The 19,066-nt window shown below is 35.1% G+C and overlaps 1 protein-coding gene across 7 annotated transcripts in view; it reads left to right on the plus strand.

Annotated features, from left to right (window-relative positions):
* The window catches only part of NBEA (neurobeachin), a 685,632-nt gene that overhangs the window by 432,896 nt on the left and 233,670 nt on the right, over positions 1 to 19,066 (plus strand). For all 7 annotated transcript variants that reach the window (XM_088021800.1, XM_088021804.1, XM_088021803.1 and 4 more), the window contains one exon: positions 18,594 to 18,718. In XM_088021800.1, coding sequence (XP_087877926.1) covers positions 18,594 to 18,718 — 125 coding nt within the window. The remainder of the gene's footprint in view (positions 1 to 18,593; positions 18,719 to 19,066) is intronic.

Below are 19,066 nucleotides of genomic sequence, written 5' to 3' on the forward strand. Positions count from 1 at the left end.
AATAATCCTCAGACAAGTTGTCATTCATCTAACAAATGTCAGGGCTGGGATTTGAATCTCTTTCTAACTATTCTTCCTCCTTTTGCTGACTCTTGCTTATATGTACCATGCACTGAGTTGAATGCTTCACATGCATTCCTTATGACAATTCTATGAAGTAAGTTTTATTTATCCCCATTTTATAAATGAAGGAACTGAGGTTTAGAGAGTGCAATAGTGAAAATCATAAACCTAAATAATTTTAAATAATACCAGACTTGTAACTGTCATATAACCAAGGGGGCCCCTTTTATATAAAATATTTTATAGGACTTAGGAAACATTTATTTAGCAGTAATAGATACAATTTTAAAGATAATTGAAAATTATACAATTTAGTATGAGGATATCCCTCAAAGTTAAGTAAATCCTTTTCTATGTGATTTCTTATAGTGATCGATTTCTGAAGTCTTATGGGGAAGAATTTTTAATTATAATTTCTAAAAATACTTAAGCCTATTCACCATAGCAGTAATTATTAGGATCAAAGAATATCTATTTTCTTCAAGTGAGATAATTGCTGTACAGAATTAGATGTTTCACAAGTAATTTTACAGTTTTCTCAGTTAAGATTAAGGTCATTATTTGTGCCTTAAGATTGCTTTAAATTGAGAGTCTTCACTCTGCTAGAAGATAGAAAAGAAAGGCTTGTTTATAAGCTCTAAAAAGGTTGGAATGTTATTGCTCCCTTCCTCCCCAAAAAAGGCTGAGTCAGAAGAATACTTGGTTCAAAGTGCAGAAATAAAGAATGAAAATGCAATTAAACATTTGCTCATCAAGTGGGTAATGGAGAGCCCATTGAATGAAATTCTTTTTTTCTTCTTCCTTTTTTGGAGATGACTTCTCTGCTCTATTCTCCAGCCCTGCCTCCTTGTTTAATTGCTCATAATATTGGAGCCACTTTTTTTTCCTCACAAGCATTAATAAAGTATAAAGGTATATCAAGTTGTGCCTTAAACTGTTCCACCATTAAAACTTTGCCATTCACTCCGACCAAATCTTTTATGGAGGGTCACACCTAGTGACCTCCTTAAGAAACGAGACCGTAGTGCCCTAGTGGGGTGGTTCTTCTTTTTTAGCTGTAGATAAAGGGAAACTAGGGAACCAACTCTACTCCTCTGTGTGGATACTCGACCCCTAATTTTGTTTATCTTCTTTTAGTTGAGACTTAAAATTTACAAACATTGTAAATAAGTATTTCGTGAGAATTGAGCCCAGTTTCCTTGACAGCATGCTTAAAATAGCTGCTCTTTCGTCTTAGGATAACATACAGAACCTGACCAGATGCTGATGGGCTTATTCTCCTCACCTGTCATTTTCACACTGAAAACTATCCCTTAAAGTCTATAAAACCACTTTATTCCTTATGATACCAGAAAACCAGGCTCATAAGGAGTAATGGTGCACCCACAAGGCAAAAGTAATCATCTAAATTTTTTTTTGTCTCAGAAAATTGCTTTCCCTGAAGAAAAGAAAGGAAAAAAATTAAAAAATCAAATACACAACGTCTAGTACTCTATCAGGAGACTTTTCTTTCTGCAACATTTAAAAAATAGTAATATAAGCCCTGTGATATGATTAATTATTTTGAGGACAGAATGAAGATTTTTTGCCTGAATGATTTGCTCAGCCCTTTATCAAATAGGCATGCATCTACCTTCAAACTTGCAGTATAACATACCCTCCTTTAAAATTACCAGGTAACATTAATATGGCTTTTCAAAGCTCATTGTGAGTCAGTTAAGAGTTTTTTTTATATAATGTAGTTTATGCTGAAAAACTTTACTTTTCAAGTTATGTGACTAAGATGATAGTATCATATGTTAACCAAATGATACTACTTTTTTTCCTTCTGATAAAAAAGTAAATTAGGATCAAATGTAATGAGAAGTGCTGCAATAGGTTGTCACTTCAGTGAACAATACAGGGAAAAAGGAAGTCGGAAGGTAGCAAAAGCTACAAATGGGGTCATCTAGAGAGAGCGGCAACATAAGCCAAAAAGTTTGATCGTAACTCAGGTAAAAATAAGAAACCCATACTGGAAACAAATTTCAGGCAAAAAGTTTTCTCTACTACCTACTTTGTTTTTCATGTCTTAGCTATTTGATTTGATTGGTAACAAAAATTGTTCTCATTGTTAAGTATAGCTTGTGCAATCTAACACACACCAGTAATATTCATTATTTTTTCATCTGAAGTTTCATTTTAGTTAATTGGGAACCTTGCTTAATTCACATACATTCATCAATCACTATCTCCCTCCTTCGTGAATCCAAAATGTTTCAGTTTCTCAAAACTCCATCATTCATAGTAACTACTCCCCACCGATATGCATGGGAACAAATGATATAGCCAAAATGTTGGAATGCATCCCCAGTGGTGTATTTGGCATCCTTGTTAAGAAATCCTGTCTTTCCCGAACCATTAGAGACGATGGACTCTGAAAAACAAACTGAGGGTTCTAGAGGGGAGGGGGGTGGGGGGATGGGTTAGCCTGGTGATGGGTATTAAAGAGGGCACATTCTGCGTGGAGCACTGGGTGTTATGCACAAACAATGAATCATGGAACACTACATCAAAAACTAATGATGTAATGTATGGTGATTAACATAACAATAAAAAATCATCAAAAAAAAAAATCCTGTCTTTCCTTCCAGGCTCAGTAATCACATGGTAAGGGAGCAGACTAGTCTGGCTGAAAAAGAATGGGCTGAAGACTAGGATTTGGCTTTCTGAACTTTGACTTTACAGTGTCAGAATGTGAGAGTGCACTTTTCAAAGACAAGAAGGATACATTTTTCAGGAGCATCACCAATTAATTTGTAATTTAAATGACCAGCTATAATATGCAACCTCAGGTTAGAGTGGATGGAAGCATGTCAGAGAAAGAAGAGTTTGGAAGAATTGCTCAGTAACACATAGTAAAAAGAGAACAGTAAAAATGGCTTGAGATATATGTTAAATGTGTATGTGCAGACAAAGCATTTGGATAAAAGTATGTGCACACATAGGCATGTGCACTTGCAACATTAAGGCAATATATATCACTAGGAATTGACTGAACAGCACATAAGCCATGTTAAATAAAAGGCAAATGATTTTTCTTATGGAGGAGAACTAAGGGTGCCAATAAATACAGACTTCTTTTGGCCAACATATTTTGTAATTATCTTTCATTAGCATACTGGTTCCCCTGTTTTTAGTAATATATCTCATCTCTTTCCTTCTTAACGTTTAGAAAAATTAACCGTAAATGTATTTGCTTATTTGCATTATGAAATAGACTGAAAGCTGCACAAAGGCAGGAATCATGTTAGTTTATTCATCTCTGCACACCTAGTACTTAGCCTATGGCCTGGCTTATGGTGGGTGTCCAATAAATATTTGCTGACTCTATGATATACATACACAATAAGCACGCAGCATTCTGTGTATTTTATGGTTATTATTTTTCATTTCACAACAATTAGTTCTGCTTATAAAGAAGGAGGGAACAGCTGTGCTGGTGCTTTCAGTGTAATATCAAGGTAGTCCATTTCCTTGGTTGCTTTCTTTACAGTTTGAGGCAGGGTAGCAGGGGTTAGGAAGTCAGCCATCCTGGGACCAGGTCCTTAGTCTGCCACCTACTGGTTGCTTAATAGTGGGCACATATTTTAACCTCTGTGCCTCCACTTCTTCATTTGTAAAATGGGTTAATAACAGTATTTGTCTCAATGGGAATATATCAAGAGTGAGGAGCTGTCCATATACAGTGCTTAGAAGAATGTCTGGAACACAGTAAGCTCTCAGTAAATATTAGATCTTGAAAAAGTATTGTTATTCTAGGAATTTACTCAATTGGGTTCGATTATACTACAGTGACATACACATGACCTTCAGTTCATCACAAGAGAAGTTTATTTCTCACTTACACTCCGTGCCCAACATGGGTCTGCAGGGAAACTCTGTCACTGACACACTGAGGATGCAAAATGATGGAAATGCCGTATCACTGCATATTTTCTTGATCACTACGGTGGAGGGAATGGAACATGACAGGTTGTTCATTGGCTCTTAAACTTTCTTCGGAAGTGACTCATTTTTGCTCACATTTTATTGACTAAGAGAAGTCACGTAGACATGGTTTATTTCAAAATGAATGGAGAAGTACGATCTCCAGTGTGTCCAGAGGAAGAGAAGATAACAATTTTTAATTATTAGTCTGCCAGTTAGTGTTTTTCTTCGATCTTGGTGGGATTAAAGAAGTCCTGACCTCAGTGATTACTACCAGTTCTTTAGCCGAGTAGAAATTCAGGTTCTCGTGGTATTTTATGTGTGTGTTTAGCAAAATATTCCTTTGTTCCTTTCACTCTTTTCTCAGTTCCATTGGATAATTTTTGTTACCAAGTAACCAATTAACAATACAGTCATGCTTTTCCAGGTAAATTCATTTTTCTCCCTAGCTTCTAAAGGTATCCATTCCTGGGAGGACGGGAGGGATCCCTTTTAAGGAAATGTAGTGTATTCTCATGAGTCTAAAATATATTTATCAAAAATTTCGTGGAGAAAAATTATGAATTTTTCTGAACTGAAGAAATTTCCTGAACTCTGTTTATGCTAAAATAACACCAAATTTAATTTAATGAATGCGATTACATTCATAGTAACATTCATTATCATAATACAACCTAACTGGCGATCTTCTCTGCATTCATTATGGGCTGTTGACCCACTCTTTTCTAGCAATTATGCACTGTCCATGTAAAACCACACTCATGAACAACATATACATGTGATACTCAGAGTTTCTATAATTCAGTCTTGAAAGGTAAAAACAAAGTTACAAGGGCTAAAATAAATAAATAAATGGAAATACATACAATATCACATTCACCCTCCGAGTTGACAGAGGTATCAGACATGACATTTTAACCGCTATAAACTGGCAAGTCCAAGCAGAACTTGAGTGCAGCATGACTTCCTATACAACTTTGGTGATGCTCACACAGGATCTCCTGTATGTGTTCACTTTGCTGCTCCCCAAGTGCAGGAAATCCAGGTTAGCCCTTGTTCATGGAAAGAAGTGTCTGGGCACCTAACTTAGGGTATTACATGAAACTCTCAGAGCTTGCAAAATATACTGACCCAAAGAGGTGTATCACAGAGTACAATTTTTGATCATGCTTACAAATTATTACTAGCAGTCATTTCTGGAGTTATTCTGAAAAACTTATTGGAGTAGTTTCTTTGTTTTGTTTTGTTTTGTTTTCTGGAGTGGCTCGCAGGTTACAGAATAATATGGCACAGTATATGTACTTACACTGAAATTTTATTTTTTTATTTTTAATTTTTACGGAAGTATAGTTGATATACATGTTCCATTCATTTTAAGTGTACAACATAGAGATTCAGAAAGTCTGTACATTATGCTGTGCTCACCACAAGTTTAGCTACCATCTGTCACCATAAAACAACTACAATACCATTGACCATATTCCCTAGGCCCTACCTATTATCCCCATGACTTACTCATTTCATAACTGGAAGCCTGTATCTCTCACTCCCCTTCACCCATCTTGCCCCAACGCCCTCCTCTCTGGCAACCATCATTTATTCTCTGTATTTATGGGTCTATCTTTGCTTTTTTATTTGCTTGCTTATTCATTTGTTTTTTAGATTCCACATAAAGTAAAATCATATGGCATTTGTCTTTCTCTGTTTGATTTACTTCACTTAACATAATACCCTCTGGGTCCATTATTGTTATCACAAATGGCAAAATCTCATTCTTTTTATGGCTGAGTAACATTTGGATGTGCGTGCGCACACACACACACACACACACACACATACACACACACACACACTACATCTTCTTTATCCATTCATCTATCAATGGACACGGTTGCTTCCTTATCTTGGTTAATGTAAATAATGTTGCAATAAACGTAGGAGTGCATATATCTTTTTGAATTACTGTTTTCATTTTCTTTGGGCAAATACCCAGCAGTGGAATTACTGGATCATATAGTATTTCTATTTTTAATTTTTGAGGCCCCTCCATACTCTTCCACAGTGGCTGCACCAGTTTGCATTCCCACCAACAGTACACGAGGGTTCCTTTTCCTCCACATTCTCACCAGCACTTGTTGTTTCTTATCTTTCAATGCTGACCATACTGACAGGTGTAAGGTGATATCTCACTGTAGTTTGCATTTCCCTGATGGTTAGTGATGTTGAACATCTTTACATGTATGTTGGCCATCTGTATGTCTTCTTTGGAAAAATGTCTATTCAGTTCCTCTGCCCATTTTTTAATTAGGTTATTTGTGGGTTTTGGTGTTGAGTTGTCTTAAGTTCTTATATATTTTGGTCAGTATACCCCTCATTGGATATCATTTGCAAATATCTTTTTCCATTCAGTAGGTTGCCTTTTCATTTTGTCAATGGATCCCTTTGCTATGCAAAAGCTTTTTATGTTGGTGTAATCCTAGTAGTTTATTTTTGCTTTTGTTTCCCTTGCCAAAGGAGACATATCTTAAAAAAAAAATGTTGCTAGGCCGATGTCAAAAAGCTTACTGTCTATGTTTTCTTCTAGGATTTTTATGGTTTTAGATCTCACACTGAGGACTTTAATCCATTTTGAGTTTATTTTTTGTGTATGGTATAGTAAAGTAGTCCAGTTTCATTACACTGAAATTTTAAATGGGAAGAGTGATAGAGGAATGATTTAAAGAGTCTACAGACTTGTGTATTATGAATTTCAGTGGGAATAGTGAAGAAAATATAAGTGAGAATAAGTAAATACTAGAAAATATCTTTAGCATGAAAAACATTGCCTAGCATGGGATAAATGCTCAGTAAATATTTTTTGAATGAAAACATTAAAGAAGGAAAGAAGTGAGTAGGAGTTTGTAAAGAAAACAGAGTGATGATTTCCTAAATTGGTAACCTGACACAGATGCCAAATATGTTGGTGTTAGAATATAAGCCTATTGTAGAGAGTGTTATGCTGAGCGAAATAAGTCAGTCGGAGAAAGACATGTATCATATGACCTCACTGATATGAGGAATTCTTAATCTCAGGAAACAAACTGAGGGTTGCTGGAGTGGTGGGGGGTGGGGGGGATGGGGTGGCTGGGTGATAGACACTGGGGAGGGTATGTGCTATGGTGAGCGCTGTGAATTGTGCAAGACTGTTGAATCACAGATCTGTACTTCTGAAACAAATAATACATTATATGTTAAAGAAGAAGATAGCAGGAAGGGGAAAATGAAGGGGGGGGAATCGGAGGGGGAGAAGAACCATGAGAGACAATGGACTCTGAAAAACAAACTGAGGGTTCTGGAGGGGAGGGGGCTGGGCGGATGGGTTAGCCTGGTGATGGGTATTAGGGAGGGCACGTTCTGCGTGGAGCACTGGGTGTTATACGCAAACAATGAATCATGGAACACTACATCAAAAATTAATGATGTAATGTATGGTGATTAACATAATAGTAATAAAAAAAGAATATAAGCCTATTGTAGTCATATCATTCTGCCAACAGAAGCACCTCTAACAACTCTTGACTTGCTGGTAAACAGTATTATCCATCAGAAAAAATGGGGACACAAGGAGAGAATGATTTATGTACTCTAACAGTATTTCTAAACATTTTTAGATCAGAAACTGTTTTGAGAAAAATTTTATTGAAACCATGGATCTCTTTTCCCAAAATACGTATATACATATCCCACAAAATTTTGCATACCATTTCAAGAGCTTTGTGGACACATAAAAGTGTGGACTAGTGATGAGTAAATTACCACATATTTCTTTTTAATAAAAGAAATACTAGATATGAGTAATATAGGAAAGTAGTTTTCAAAAAATTTCAAGAAAATAGGTGCAAGTCTCATGACCAGAATTTCAACAAACAAAAAAATTCTAGTATTTATAAGAGGTTTTGAAAACATAATAGTGAAAATACAATAGAGAAAATGCCAACAAAAAAGAAACCAGTGTGAGTGAAAAACACATATTAAGGAAAAAGGAAAGTGAAGAGGAACACAAGTGCAAAGGAACAAACACAAAACTATGAGATAAATGTCGGAAAGACCAAAACCCAGAATGGGCGGAGGCATAGTCTACAAAACTCATTTAACTCCTCCATCAGGTTCCATCGTGGCAGGGAAGAGGCTTTCTTTCTTTGTTGACCTAGAAGGCCACTGTAGGTGCAAAGTAGTGCTTTACTTTTCCTACAAAGTACACACTTTGCCTGTGTAATCAACCTCTTAATGAGCTTCTAGTTCCGCTGTTCCTGGTCTCTGTCCTCTTTTATAACATCTGCGCTTTCCTGCGCCTTCCAGGAACATGGCTTCTTTCAGATTACACAAGGCCAGGGCCACAGAGATGCTTGGTCTGGCCTCTTGTTGAGTTTTCTTGGATCAGTATAATTTGCACATTTTTAGGGACTTCGCTTGTGTTAGGGTTTTCAGACTCATCAGAGGGGAACATCTATAGAACAAACCAGTCAATTTTTTCTAGTATCTATCATCTCGCAATAAGTGATTACATTTTAAGAAGGAAAGAAAGTGAGGGGGGAAAGGCCCCTTTTCTACTAGGGTTGAGGAAGGGAAGGGAAAAAAGTAACAGAGTGGTGGAGAAACTAGAAAGCTTCTTCCTGCCACACATTGGGGGATTTGCAAGAAGGACAAGGAAGGTGCTACTGGCACACTGCAGGTTCAGAGACACCATTGCCGTCACAGTCCAGGTAAAGGTTACCGACGGGATTGGCCTGTTGTCAGGCACTAACAGTAATTTTATAAGATCATCCAAAGAAAGCACAACTCTCAATACCTGCTGGTATTTCATCAATGCTCAGTGCCCACACTATCTTTAAACTAAAAAGAGTGAAATAAGCATGGTTTAAAAGGAACAGATAGTTCCTTAGAAGAGTTGATGCCTGTTCAAATATTAAAAACCCTAATATGATCCAAGACTGACTCTCAGTAATCTAAAATAATTTCTACATAAGTAATGGGAAAAATACCAGAAGAATAAATCAGAGAGCAAATATCTCAATTTTCCCAGCTTCCCCCTTCAACAAAATAAGAGCATGGATTTTAGATATAAAAGTTACAGGTAAATATTTTTCATTCTTACTTATACTTAAATTTTTATGTAAATCAATTAGTATATTACTTGTTAATTAACATAAGGACTTTTTTTAACTCTAAAACAGTCAAGGAGAAACATATTTTAAAATAGAACAAAACACAGAAAATGCACTTGAAATGAACAGGATATTGGATTTCAACATTAACAATAGTGATTCAAAAAAAATAGATACGACAGAATCCAATTCTGCCAAATCACAATTTAAACAAGTTTATGATATTAGAGGGAAGAAGGACTTCCAGTGAGATGCAGCATTTACTCTGTCATTTATTCTTTGAACTTTGGTTAATGGCTGTTAGGTGCTTATGTCTCTCCAGGAGAGAAGGAAATAACTGGCTGTCAAAACTGAACATCCGTTCTCCTATGTGTCCTTTTCCCCTACAACAAACACAGAGAAAAGTGGTGCATTCCATATTATTCACTCCTGACACCATCCCCGACCTTGCTTGACCCATACGCAGTATTCTCTACCACAGCTGCCCAGAAACATAGCTTTTGCCTGAGCATTGGTACAGAAGGACTTTTCCAACTGAGATAGAAATTAACCCTAGGAATAAGGATCCAAGATCCTTCTTTATCCAGAGTTCTTTGGGGAACAGAGATAGTGGAGGAAAAGTGCGTTTTCATCATGAAAAGTAAATAAATATAAAGGAGGTATAGGATGCTGAATTTGGAAATTAAAAAAATTAATTTGTATAACTTCATCATCTGTGTGAGTATAGGCAATTTTACATATATATTGAAATCTCAGTAGGGTGAGGACATGTTCAAAACTGAACTTTATTTTGAGATAATTGTAGATTCACATACAATTTAAGAAATAATACATTGCCTGGTGATTCAGGGGCTTTTCTGGTTCCATACAAATTTTAGGGTGGTTTCACTCATATGTGAAACATAAGGAATAGTGCAGAGGACCACAGAGGAAGGGAAGGAAAACTGAATGGGAAGAAATCAGAGAGGAAGACAAACCATGAGAGACTCTGGACTCCAGGAACCAAACTGAGGGTTACAGAAGGGAGGGGAGGTGGGAGGCTGGGGTAACCGGGTGATGGGTATTAAGGAGGGCACCTGTGGTGATGAGCACTGGGTGTTATACACAACTAATGAATCATTGAACACTACATCAAAAACTAATGCTGGCTAACTAAATATAATTTTTAAAAAAATGAAATAAGACAGATCCCATGTCCATTTTACCTAGTTTCTGCCAATGGTAGCATCTTGTAGAACTACAGTACAATATTACAACCAGGATATTGATACAGTCGAGATACAGAATATTTCCATTTTCACAAGGATCCCTCATGTTGCTCTTTTATTGTCAACACCCACCCCATTCCTGACTCTCTTTTCCTAAAACCCTGGGAGACTCTAGTCTGTTCTTCATTTCTACACTTTTGTCATTTCAAGAATGTTACATAAATGGAATCATACTGTATGTAACTTTTGCGATGGATTTTTTCAATCAGCATAATTCTGTGAAGATTCATCTAGGTTGTTGTATGTATCAATAGTTTGTCTTACTTTCCTGCTGAGTAATATTCCATGGTATGGATGTACCACATTTGTTTAACCATTTACCTACTGAAGGACATTTGGGTTGTTTCCAGTTTGGGGGTATTACAAATAAAGCTGCTATACACATTTGTGTACATGTTTTACTGTGACCATAAGTTTTCATTTTTCTAGGATAAGTGTCCACGAGTACAATTACTGGGTCAAATGATAATTGCATGTTTAATTTTTTAAGAAAACTGTTTTCCACCATAACTATTCTATTTTACATTCTTTCCAGCAAATAAATGAGTGATCCAGCTTCTCTGTATTTTTACCAGCATTTTGTGATGTCACTTTGTTTTATTTTAGCAATTGTGATAGGTGTACAGTAATATCTCATGTGGTTTTAATTTGCCTATTCCTAATGGATAATGTTACTGAACATCTTTTCATGTGTGTATTTGCCATCTGTATATCTTCTTCAGTGAAATGTCTCTTCATGTCTTACACCCATGTTCTATCTGTATACTTTGCTTTTTTTACTATTGGGTTTTGAGAATTTTTCATATATTCTAGATTTTAGTTCTTTGTCACATAGGTGGTTTACAAATAGTTTCACCTCCTCTTTTCATCTTCTTAATATGTTCTTTTGTAGAGCAAATGTTTTTAATTTCTATTTAGTCTACTTTATCAATTTTTTCCTTTCCAGGCTTGTGCTTTTGGTGTCAGGTCTACAAACTCTTTACCTAGCCCTGTACCAAAGATTTTTCTCCTTTACTTCCCCCAAATTTTTATAGTTTTACAATTATTTATGTTTCTGAACCATTTTGAGTTAATTTTTTTAAAGGTATGAGATTTAGGTCAGGGGTTTTTGTCTCTTTTTTTTTAATTTTTTTGGGGAGGGTGTTGTTTTTTTTCTTTTTGCCGATGGATGTTCAATTGCTCCAGTTCAGTTCATTGAAAAGATATCTTTCCTCCATTGAATTGGTTTTCAACCTTTGTCAAAATAAGTTGGTCATACTTGTGTGGGTTTATTTCTTGATTTCTCTGTTTCATTAATCTATGTCTGTCCTTTGGCCAGTATCACACAGTCTTAAACTATTTAATGTCTTGAAATCAAGTAGACTGATTCCTCCCACTTTAACCTTCTATTATGTAAGTTTTAGAATAATCTTGTTCATATCTACCAAAAATCTTGCTGGAATTTTGATAGGTATTCTGTTAAACCTGTATATCAATTTGAGGAGAATTGATATTTTTACTATGTTGAATTTTCCAATCCATGAACATGGTATGGCTTTCCATTTTTTAAAAGATATTCTTCTATTTTTCATCATTATTCTGTAGTTTTCATTACACAAGTCCTATACATGTTTTTTTTTTTAGATTTATAACTAAGGATTTCTCTCTTTTTTTCTAAATTTAAATTGTATTTTTCTTTCACTGTTCATGTGTTCATTGCTAGCATATAAAAACAAAATTGGTATTTGTGAGTTTATCCTGTAAACTTGTTAATCTTAGTCATTAGTTTCAGGGGTTTTTGATAGATTTTATGTGATTCTCTACATAAACAATAATGTCATCTGCAAATAGGGACAGTTTTATTTCTCCCTTTCCTATTCTGTATTCCCTTTCTTCTTTTTTGCTTTATTGCATTGGCTAAAAATTCCTGTAGTATGTTGAATAAGAGCTGTGAGAGCAGATATTTTGTATTTTTCACAGTTTTGGGAGAAAATCCTTCAGTCCTTCACCTTTAAGTATAATTTAGCTATAGGGTTTTTGTAGATGCTTTATCTAGTTGAGGAAATTTTCCTTTATTCCTGTTTTTCTGAAAATTTCTTTTCATGGATGCATGTTGAATTGTGTCAAATTCTTTCCCATATTGACTAATGTGATCATATGATTTTTCTTCTTTAGCTGTTAATGTGGTGGATTATATTAATTAATTTTCAGATACTGAACCAAACTTGCTTCCCTGGAATAAACTTCACTTGTCATTAATTAATTTTCAAATACTAAACCAAACTTGCTTCCCTGGAATAAACTTCACTTGTCATCATGTATAATTTTTATTATACATTGACTAATTCTATTTACTAATATTTTATTAAGGGTTTTTAGTCTATATTCATAAGGAATATTGGTCTGTAGTTTTCTTTCTTTGTACTGTTGTTTGGTTTTTACTTTGGTGTTATACTAACTATAAAATTAATTGAGAAATGTTTCCTTCTCTTTTTTCTAGGTGAAATCGTGTATAATTAGGGTCAGTTTTCTTTAAATATTTGATAGAATTTTCCAGTAAAACCACCTGGCCCTGGAGATTCTTTGAGGGCAGTTTTAAATGTATTAAATTTTCTTAATAGTTGCTGGTCTATTCATATTATCTATTTCATATTGAGTGAGCTGTGGTAGTTTGTACTCTTTGAGGAATTGGCCCATTTTGTTTAAGCTGTGAAATTTATGTGTATGGAGTATTTCATAGTATTTACTTATTATGCTTTTGATGTCTTCAGGGTCTGTAATTGTATACATTGTTTCATTGCAGATATTGGTAACTGTGTCTTCTCTCTTTTTCCTTTATCAGTTTTATTGGTATTTTTTAAGAATCAGCTCTTTGTTGTATTGACTTTTCTCTATTGTTTTTCTGTTTTGAATTTCATTGAGTCCTATTTTTATCTTTTAAGATTTTATTTATTTACCCAAAAGAGAGAGAGAGGGAGATCATGAGAGCAGAGGAGAGGGGTAGAGGGAGAAGCAGACTCCCCTTTGATCAGGGAGCCCAATGCAGGACTCCATCCCAGGACCCTGGGATCATGAGCTGAGCTAAAGGCAGACGCTTACCCGACTGAGCCACCCAGGCACCCAATTCCTACTTTTATCTTTATTATTTCCTTCCTCTGCTTGCTTTGCTCTTATTTTTCTATGTTCTCAAAGTGAGAGGTTAGGTTATTGATTTGAAATATTTCATCTTTTCTAATGTGTGTATTTGCACTATAAATTTTCCTATCGTTACTGTTTTAGCTCCTAGAAACTTTGGTATTTTTATTGTAATTTTTATTCAAGTCATTGTATTTTTTGTTTTCCCTTGAAAATTCTTTTTTGACTCATGGGTTATTTAGTAGTGTGTTGCTTTAGTTTCCAAGAGTTTAGAAAATTTTTTTTCTATTGCCTTTCTGTTATTGAGTTCTGTCTTTATTCCATTTTTGTAGAAGAGTACTCTGTATCATTTCAGTTCTTCTAAATTTGTTAGATGTGTGTTGTGGCCCAGCATATGGTCTATCTTGGTAATATATAAGTTCCATAGAGACTGAAAACAATTTGTATTCTGCCATTGTTAGTTGGAGTGTTCTAAATATGTTGGTTGGTGGTGGTATTGTGTTCTTCTATATCTTTGCTGATCTTCTAAGTGTTCTATCAATTGCTGAAAAGAATGTATATACAGACACTATAACTGTGTTTGTCTTTGTCTCTTTCAGTTTACCAGTTTTTGCTTGACTTGTTTTGCAACTCTGTTGTGTGGCACAAACACACTGGAATTGGTGTCTCATTGGTAGATTGGCCCATCTGCCATTACATAAGGTCCTTCTTTGTCTCTAGTAATTTTATTTTTTCTGTAGTATGTGATTATCTGATATTAATATAGCCATTCCTGCTTTCCTTTGATTAATGTTTGAATGATAGATCTTTTTTATTCTTTTATTTTCCACCTGCCTCTATTATTATATTTGAAGTTGGTTTCTTATAGACAGCATTCTTTTTAAAACATTATTTGTTATGTTTGTTATCCTTGTTTCTTATTGCTCTGTTTTTCCTGCCTTCCTGTGGATTACTTGAACATTTTTTGGAATTCCATTTTGATTTATCCATAGTGTTTTTGAGTATATCTCTTTATACAGCTTTTTTTAGTGGTTGCCTTTTTAGTGGTTGTATATGTATTTTATCACAGTCTACTGGTGGTGTCATTTTACCAGTCCAAATGAAGTATAGAATCTTTACTTCCTTTACATCCCTTTACCCTCCCCCATTTATAGTATATCTGTCTTAAATATTACCTCTACACACACTTAGAACCACAACAGGCAGTGTTATAATTTTTGCTTCAATGGTAAAACATAATTTAAGACACTCAAGAAGAAAAGGAAAACCTATATATTTGCTCATATTTTGCTTATCATGTTCTTTTTTCCTTCCTGGTGTTCCAGTGTTCCTTTTATTGCTTCCTTTGTGTTTATAAGACTGCCTATAGCCATTTTTTAGACTAGCCCCAATGGCAACAAATATTTTATTTTTCTTCATCTGAAAAGTCTTTATTTTTTATTCCTGAAGGGTATTTTCACTGGTTGCAGGAAACTGAGTTGACAGTTCTTTTTTTCAGCACATAAAAATACCTGACCATTTCTTCTGGCCACCATAGCTTTTGATGTAAAATATGCTGTCATTCTAAGTGTTTGATATCTGTAGATGAGGTGTCATTTTTCTCTGGCTGTTTTGTAGATTTTTTCTTTATTCTTTGTTTTCAGATGTTTAATCATGATGTGTCTTGGCATAAATTTCTTCAGGTTTATTATGTATGGAGTTTAGTCAGCTTCTTTAAATCTATACATTATGCTTTGGGGCCAGATTTGGGAAGTATTCAGCCATTATTTTTTAGGGCATATTTCATCCCTGCGCTCTTTCCTCTCTCCTTCCAGAACTCCAGTGACCCAAATATGTTAGATGTTATAATCCATAGATCCCTGAGGCTTTGTTCATTTTTTTCAGTCCATTTTCTCTGTTATGCAGATTGGGCAATATTTATTGCTGTATCTGCCATTTAACTAATTTTTTCTTCTGTACCTTCAATTCTGCTGTTGGGCCCATCCACTGAGCTTTTTTTTTTTTTTTTTTTTTTGGTTATTATATTTGTCAGTTCTAAAATACTTACTTGGTACTTTTTTACATCTTCTAATTTTTTGCTGAGTGAGACTTTTTCTTTCTTTCCTGTGGCTTGCTATTTTTTTATTTGCCCCAAACGTGTTCATAAGTGCTTAGTGAAGCATTTTTAAAATCACACATGGTTTAGAATCCTTGCCAGAACATCCTGTCATCTCAGTTGTTAGCATTTACGGATGACTTTTTATATTCTGTTTGAGATCTTCCAGGTTCTTGGTATGACAGGTAACTTTGGATTGAAGCAGGATATTTTCTTATTCTTCTCTGAGATCTTTGTATCTTATTTAAACCTTCTATTTTAGTTGACTTTCTCTGACATTGCTCCATAGGAGAAACAGGAAAGCACTGCATTTTTACCGCCATGTGGAGGTAGAAATCTAGTTTCCCACTTGGACTCTGCTGACATCCAGAGAGTAATTACTGCTTGGCCAGAGTGGGAGTTCCAGCTCTTGTGTGGTGTCCACTAGTGGGGGTGGCCTCATTGGTGTTGATCAATGGTGAAAGTCCTAACTCTCTACTAGGCCTCCCCTGATAGCACCACAGTGGGTAGGGAGAAGGATACCTCATTACTGTCTAGCTGGAGTAGGGGAGGGGGTGGATTCCAGGCCCTCCACATGGTCTCCACTGACTTCATGAGGGTGGGATACCTTGTTACCAGTCAACAAGATGAAAGTACTGTTTCCCTATTTGACCTTCTCTGATACCACCCTGGTGAGGATGTTAGGGTACAGCATTACACCTTGATTAGGATCTGATGTAGGCTTCCCATTCATACTTTCTGGTGTGAGCAGGTGGGTCCACAGTTTCTCTGTGGTGATGGCTGGAGTACAATAGTTGTCCACAAGTTTTCTGTCTTGCTGGGCTGCACCTTTCTCGGTTCTTTGGCTAGAGAAACTGGGCTTTTGTTGGGGGATTTTTTTTTTCTACACCCATTAGTCTATCTGGGTTGCTAGCCTCTTTGCTTCAAAGTCTAGGATATATTAGGCAAAAAGATAACTCTGGGAATGCCATTATGTTGTTTCTTAGGCCCTGGGGTTGTTAGCCAGTCTGCCTTCTGCTTTCTGCCTCTCAGAGTCTTGTTATGTTTGTCTTACATATAGTGTCCAGATTTTCTCAGCCATACTTAATAGGAGGAATATAGAAAAGTATGCATATAGTTAGAAATTTTAGATAACATTAGATCTGTCTCTCCTGGTGAATTCAAAACTTAATTTTAACATACTGTTAAGGAAAACCTTTGTAACGAGATTTTAGCAGGGTCTTCCTTAAACCACTAGGATTAATTTGTATTTGTAAGGAGAGAAGTCCTATTTTATTTCATTTTATTTATTTATTTATTTATTTATTTATTTTTAGAAAGAGAGAGAACATGAATGAGGGCTTGGGGGAAGAGGCGGAGGGAGAGGGAGAGAGAGAATCTTAAGCAGGCTCCATGCCCAGCATGAAGCCCAAGGCAGGGCTTGATCGCACAACCCTGAGATCATGAGCTGAGCTGAAATCAAGACTCGGACACTTAACCGAGATACCCAGGTGCCCCAGAAATTGTCCTATTTTAAATTAGTGACAACATTTACAACCATTATTCTTAGGTAATCTTATTTTGACAGAAAAATAAAGTTATAATAATTATGATGTGTAGAAAAATAAGTATATTCAAATATACTTCAAATGCTTATAATTTTAATGCTCTCATGTATATCTTACCTTGTTATATTCTTTTACAATTAAGTGATGGAAAACAAAATTGTATAGTCATAAAATCCAAAATGTTTTTCGAAAGTAAATTATTGTTCTCAATGACTATACATGTCTATATATCTCCAAAGTACCAAATTGGTATAATTAATTCATTGAATATTTATTTAAAACATTGTGTAAAAAATAGTATGTTCTGTCATTGCACTAGAAATATAATGATGAGCAAAACATACACAGTTCCTGCTTTAATCAAATGTGCTATTCTTTTACAATAAAATAGCAAAATAAAAATGAAATCAAATCTTCTATGAAAGCATTTTATGTGTTTTTATGAATAGTGCTGCTCAGAAAAATTAGAATATTATCTCTTGAATATGTTACTCCAAATACTGTAGATAGAGAAAAACAGACGTCTCAAACAGTGGCATTTATCACCAACGTTTATTGAAATTAAATTGAAAACAAAAATTATATCATGAAACATTCCATTGATATACAATGAACAGATTTCAGTAGATTCTGAAATATCTCGTGGATTTTAATACCAGTTTAGAGCGCAGCATAGTTTAGACAATGTTACTCCATGAAAGCCGTGATTGTTAATGGTTTATATTAGCTGAAAGCGGTAAAATCATCCAAGGACTCTCTTAGTGTTAGAATAATAATTTACCAAGATAATTACCACATACTGGAATTTTTTGCAGCTCTAATTCAGTATTATTAATAATGGATAAAATTGCACTTTTCTCAGGTTGCTTTGGGCAGCAGGGAATTATTTCAATGAATATTTCAGCACATTATTTTAATCATTGTTCCACCAAATCCAACTGGGCAATATTTTATGGTTCTTAATTCAGTCTACTAAGAAACCGTGGTCATTAAATTGCAAACTATTTGTAGTGAGGTCTATCCTATGATTTACAAGCCTTGTTAAAAACAGTGTAAAAGAATGAAAACTGTGCCATTAATACTTGTAATTTGATGCTGCATTTGTTACTAAACTCCCCATGATTAATGTTTTCAGTAGAAAGAAGAACATTGTAGAGAAAGCAGAACTGAGTATTACTGGGCTTAAAATATGAGGATGTTACTATTTTAAGTTTTAGTCATTTGTACAGGAAACATGTATGTGAACATAATTGTAAAAGATAAAGATCTCCAAAATCATCTTAATTTTCCTTTGAGACCAAGGAAATAAAGCTTTAATGTGGTGTAAAAAAATATATATTTCCCATTTTACATTGTTATTAATAGTGATGACTGTTTATTTCCTCATTCCTAGCCAACTGCATGATTTCTGGCGTTTGGATTACTGGGAAGATGATCTTCGCCGAAGGAGACGGTTTGTTCGTAATGCGTTTGGTTCCACTCACGCTGAAGCCCTCCTCAAAGCTGCAGTAGAGTATGGTCAGTACCAGCGCCTCTTACACAAAAATACTCCAGATAGGCCATAACTCTGTGGTTGGTAATTCATTTTTTTCACTAACACTTAAAATTCTCCATGTTGTAAGTCAGAAATACTGTGTTCTGCTTCATCCTTCAGTATCACGTAGGTGACACTTCATCAACCTAGTTCTTTGCCCATGGTGTATGTTAGACCTTTCAGATTCCTAATAGAGTAAAAGACTCTGTATAACTGATTGTTACCCAACATCCACCTCATACTGCCTAAAACAAGAGTAAAGTGAGTTTCTTTTTCAGTGTCTTTCGAACTTTGGTGACCAAGACACAGGTATAAAAAATATATACGATTAT

The sequence above is a fragment of the Eumetopias jubatus genome, unplaced genomic scaffold, assembly GCF_037043125.1.
Source record: "Eumetopias jubatus isolate StellerSeaLion01/CBP00866 unplaced genomic scaffold, mEumJub1_p1.0 scaffold_3, whole genome shotgun sequence".
In the NCBI taxonomy this organism is placed as follows: domain Eukaryota; kingdom Metazoa; phylum Chordata; class Mammalia; order Carnivora; family Otariidae; genus Eumetopias; species Eumetopias jubatus.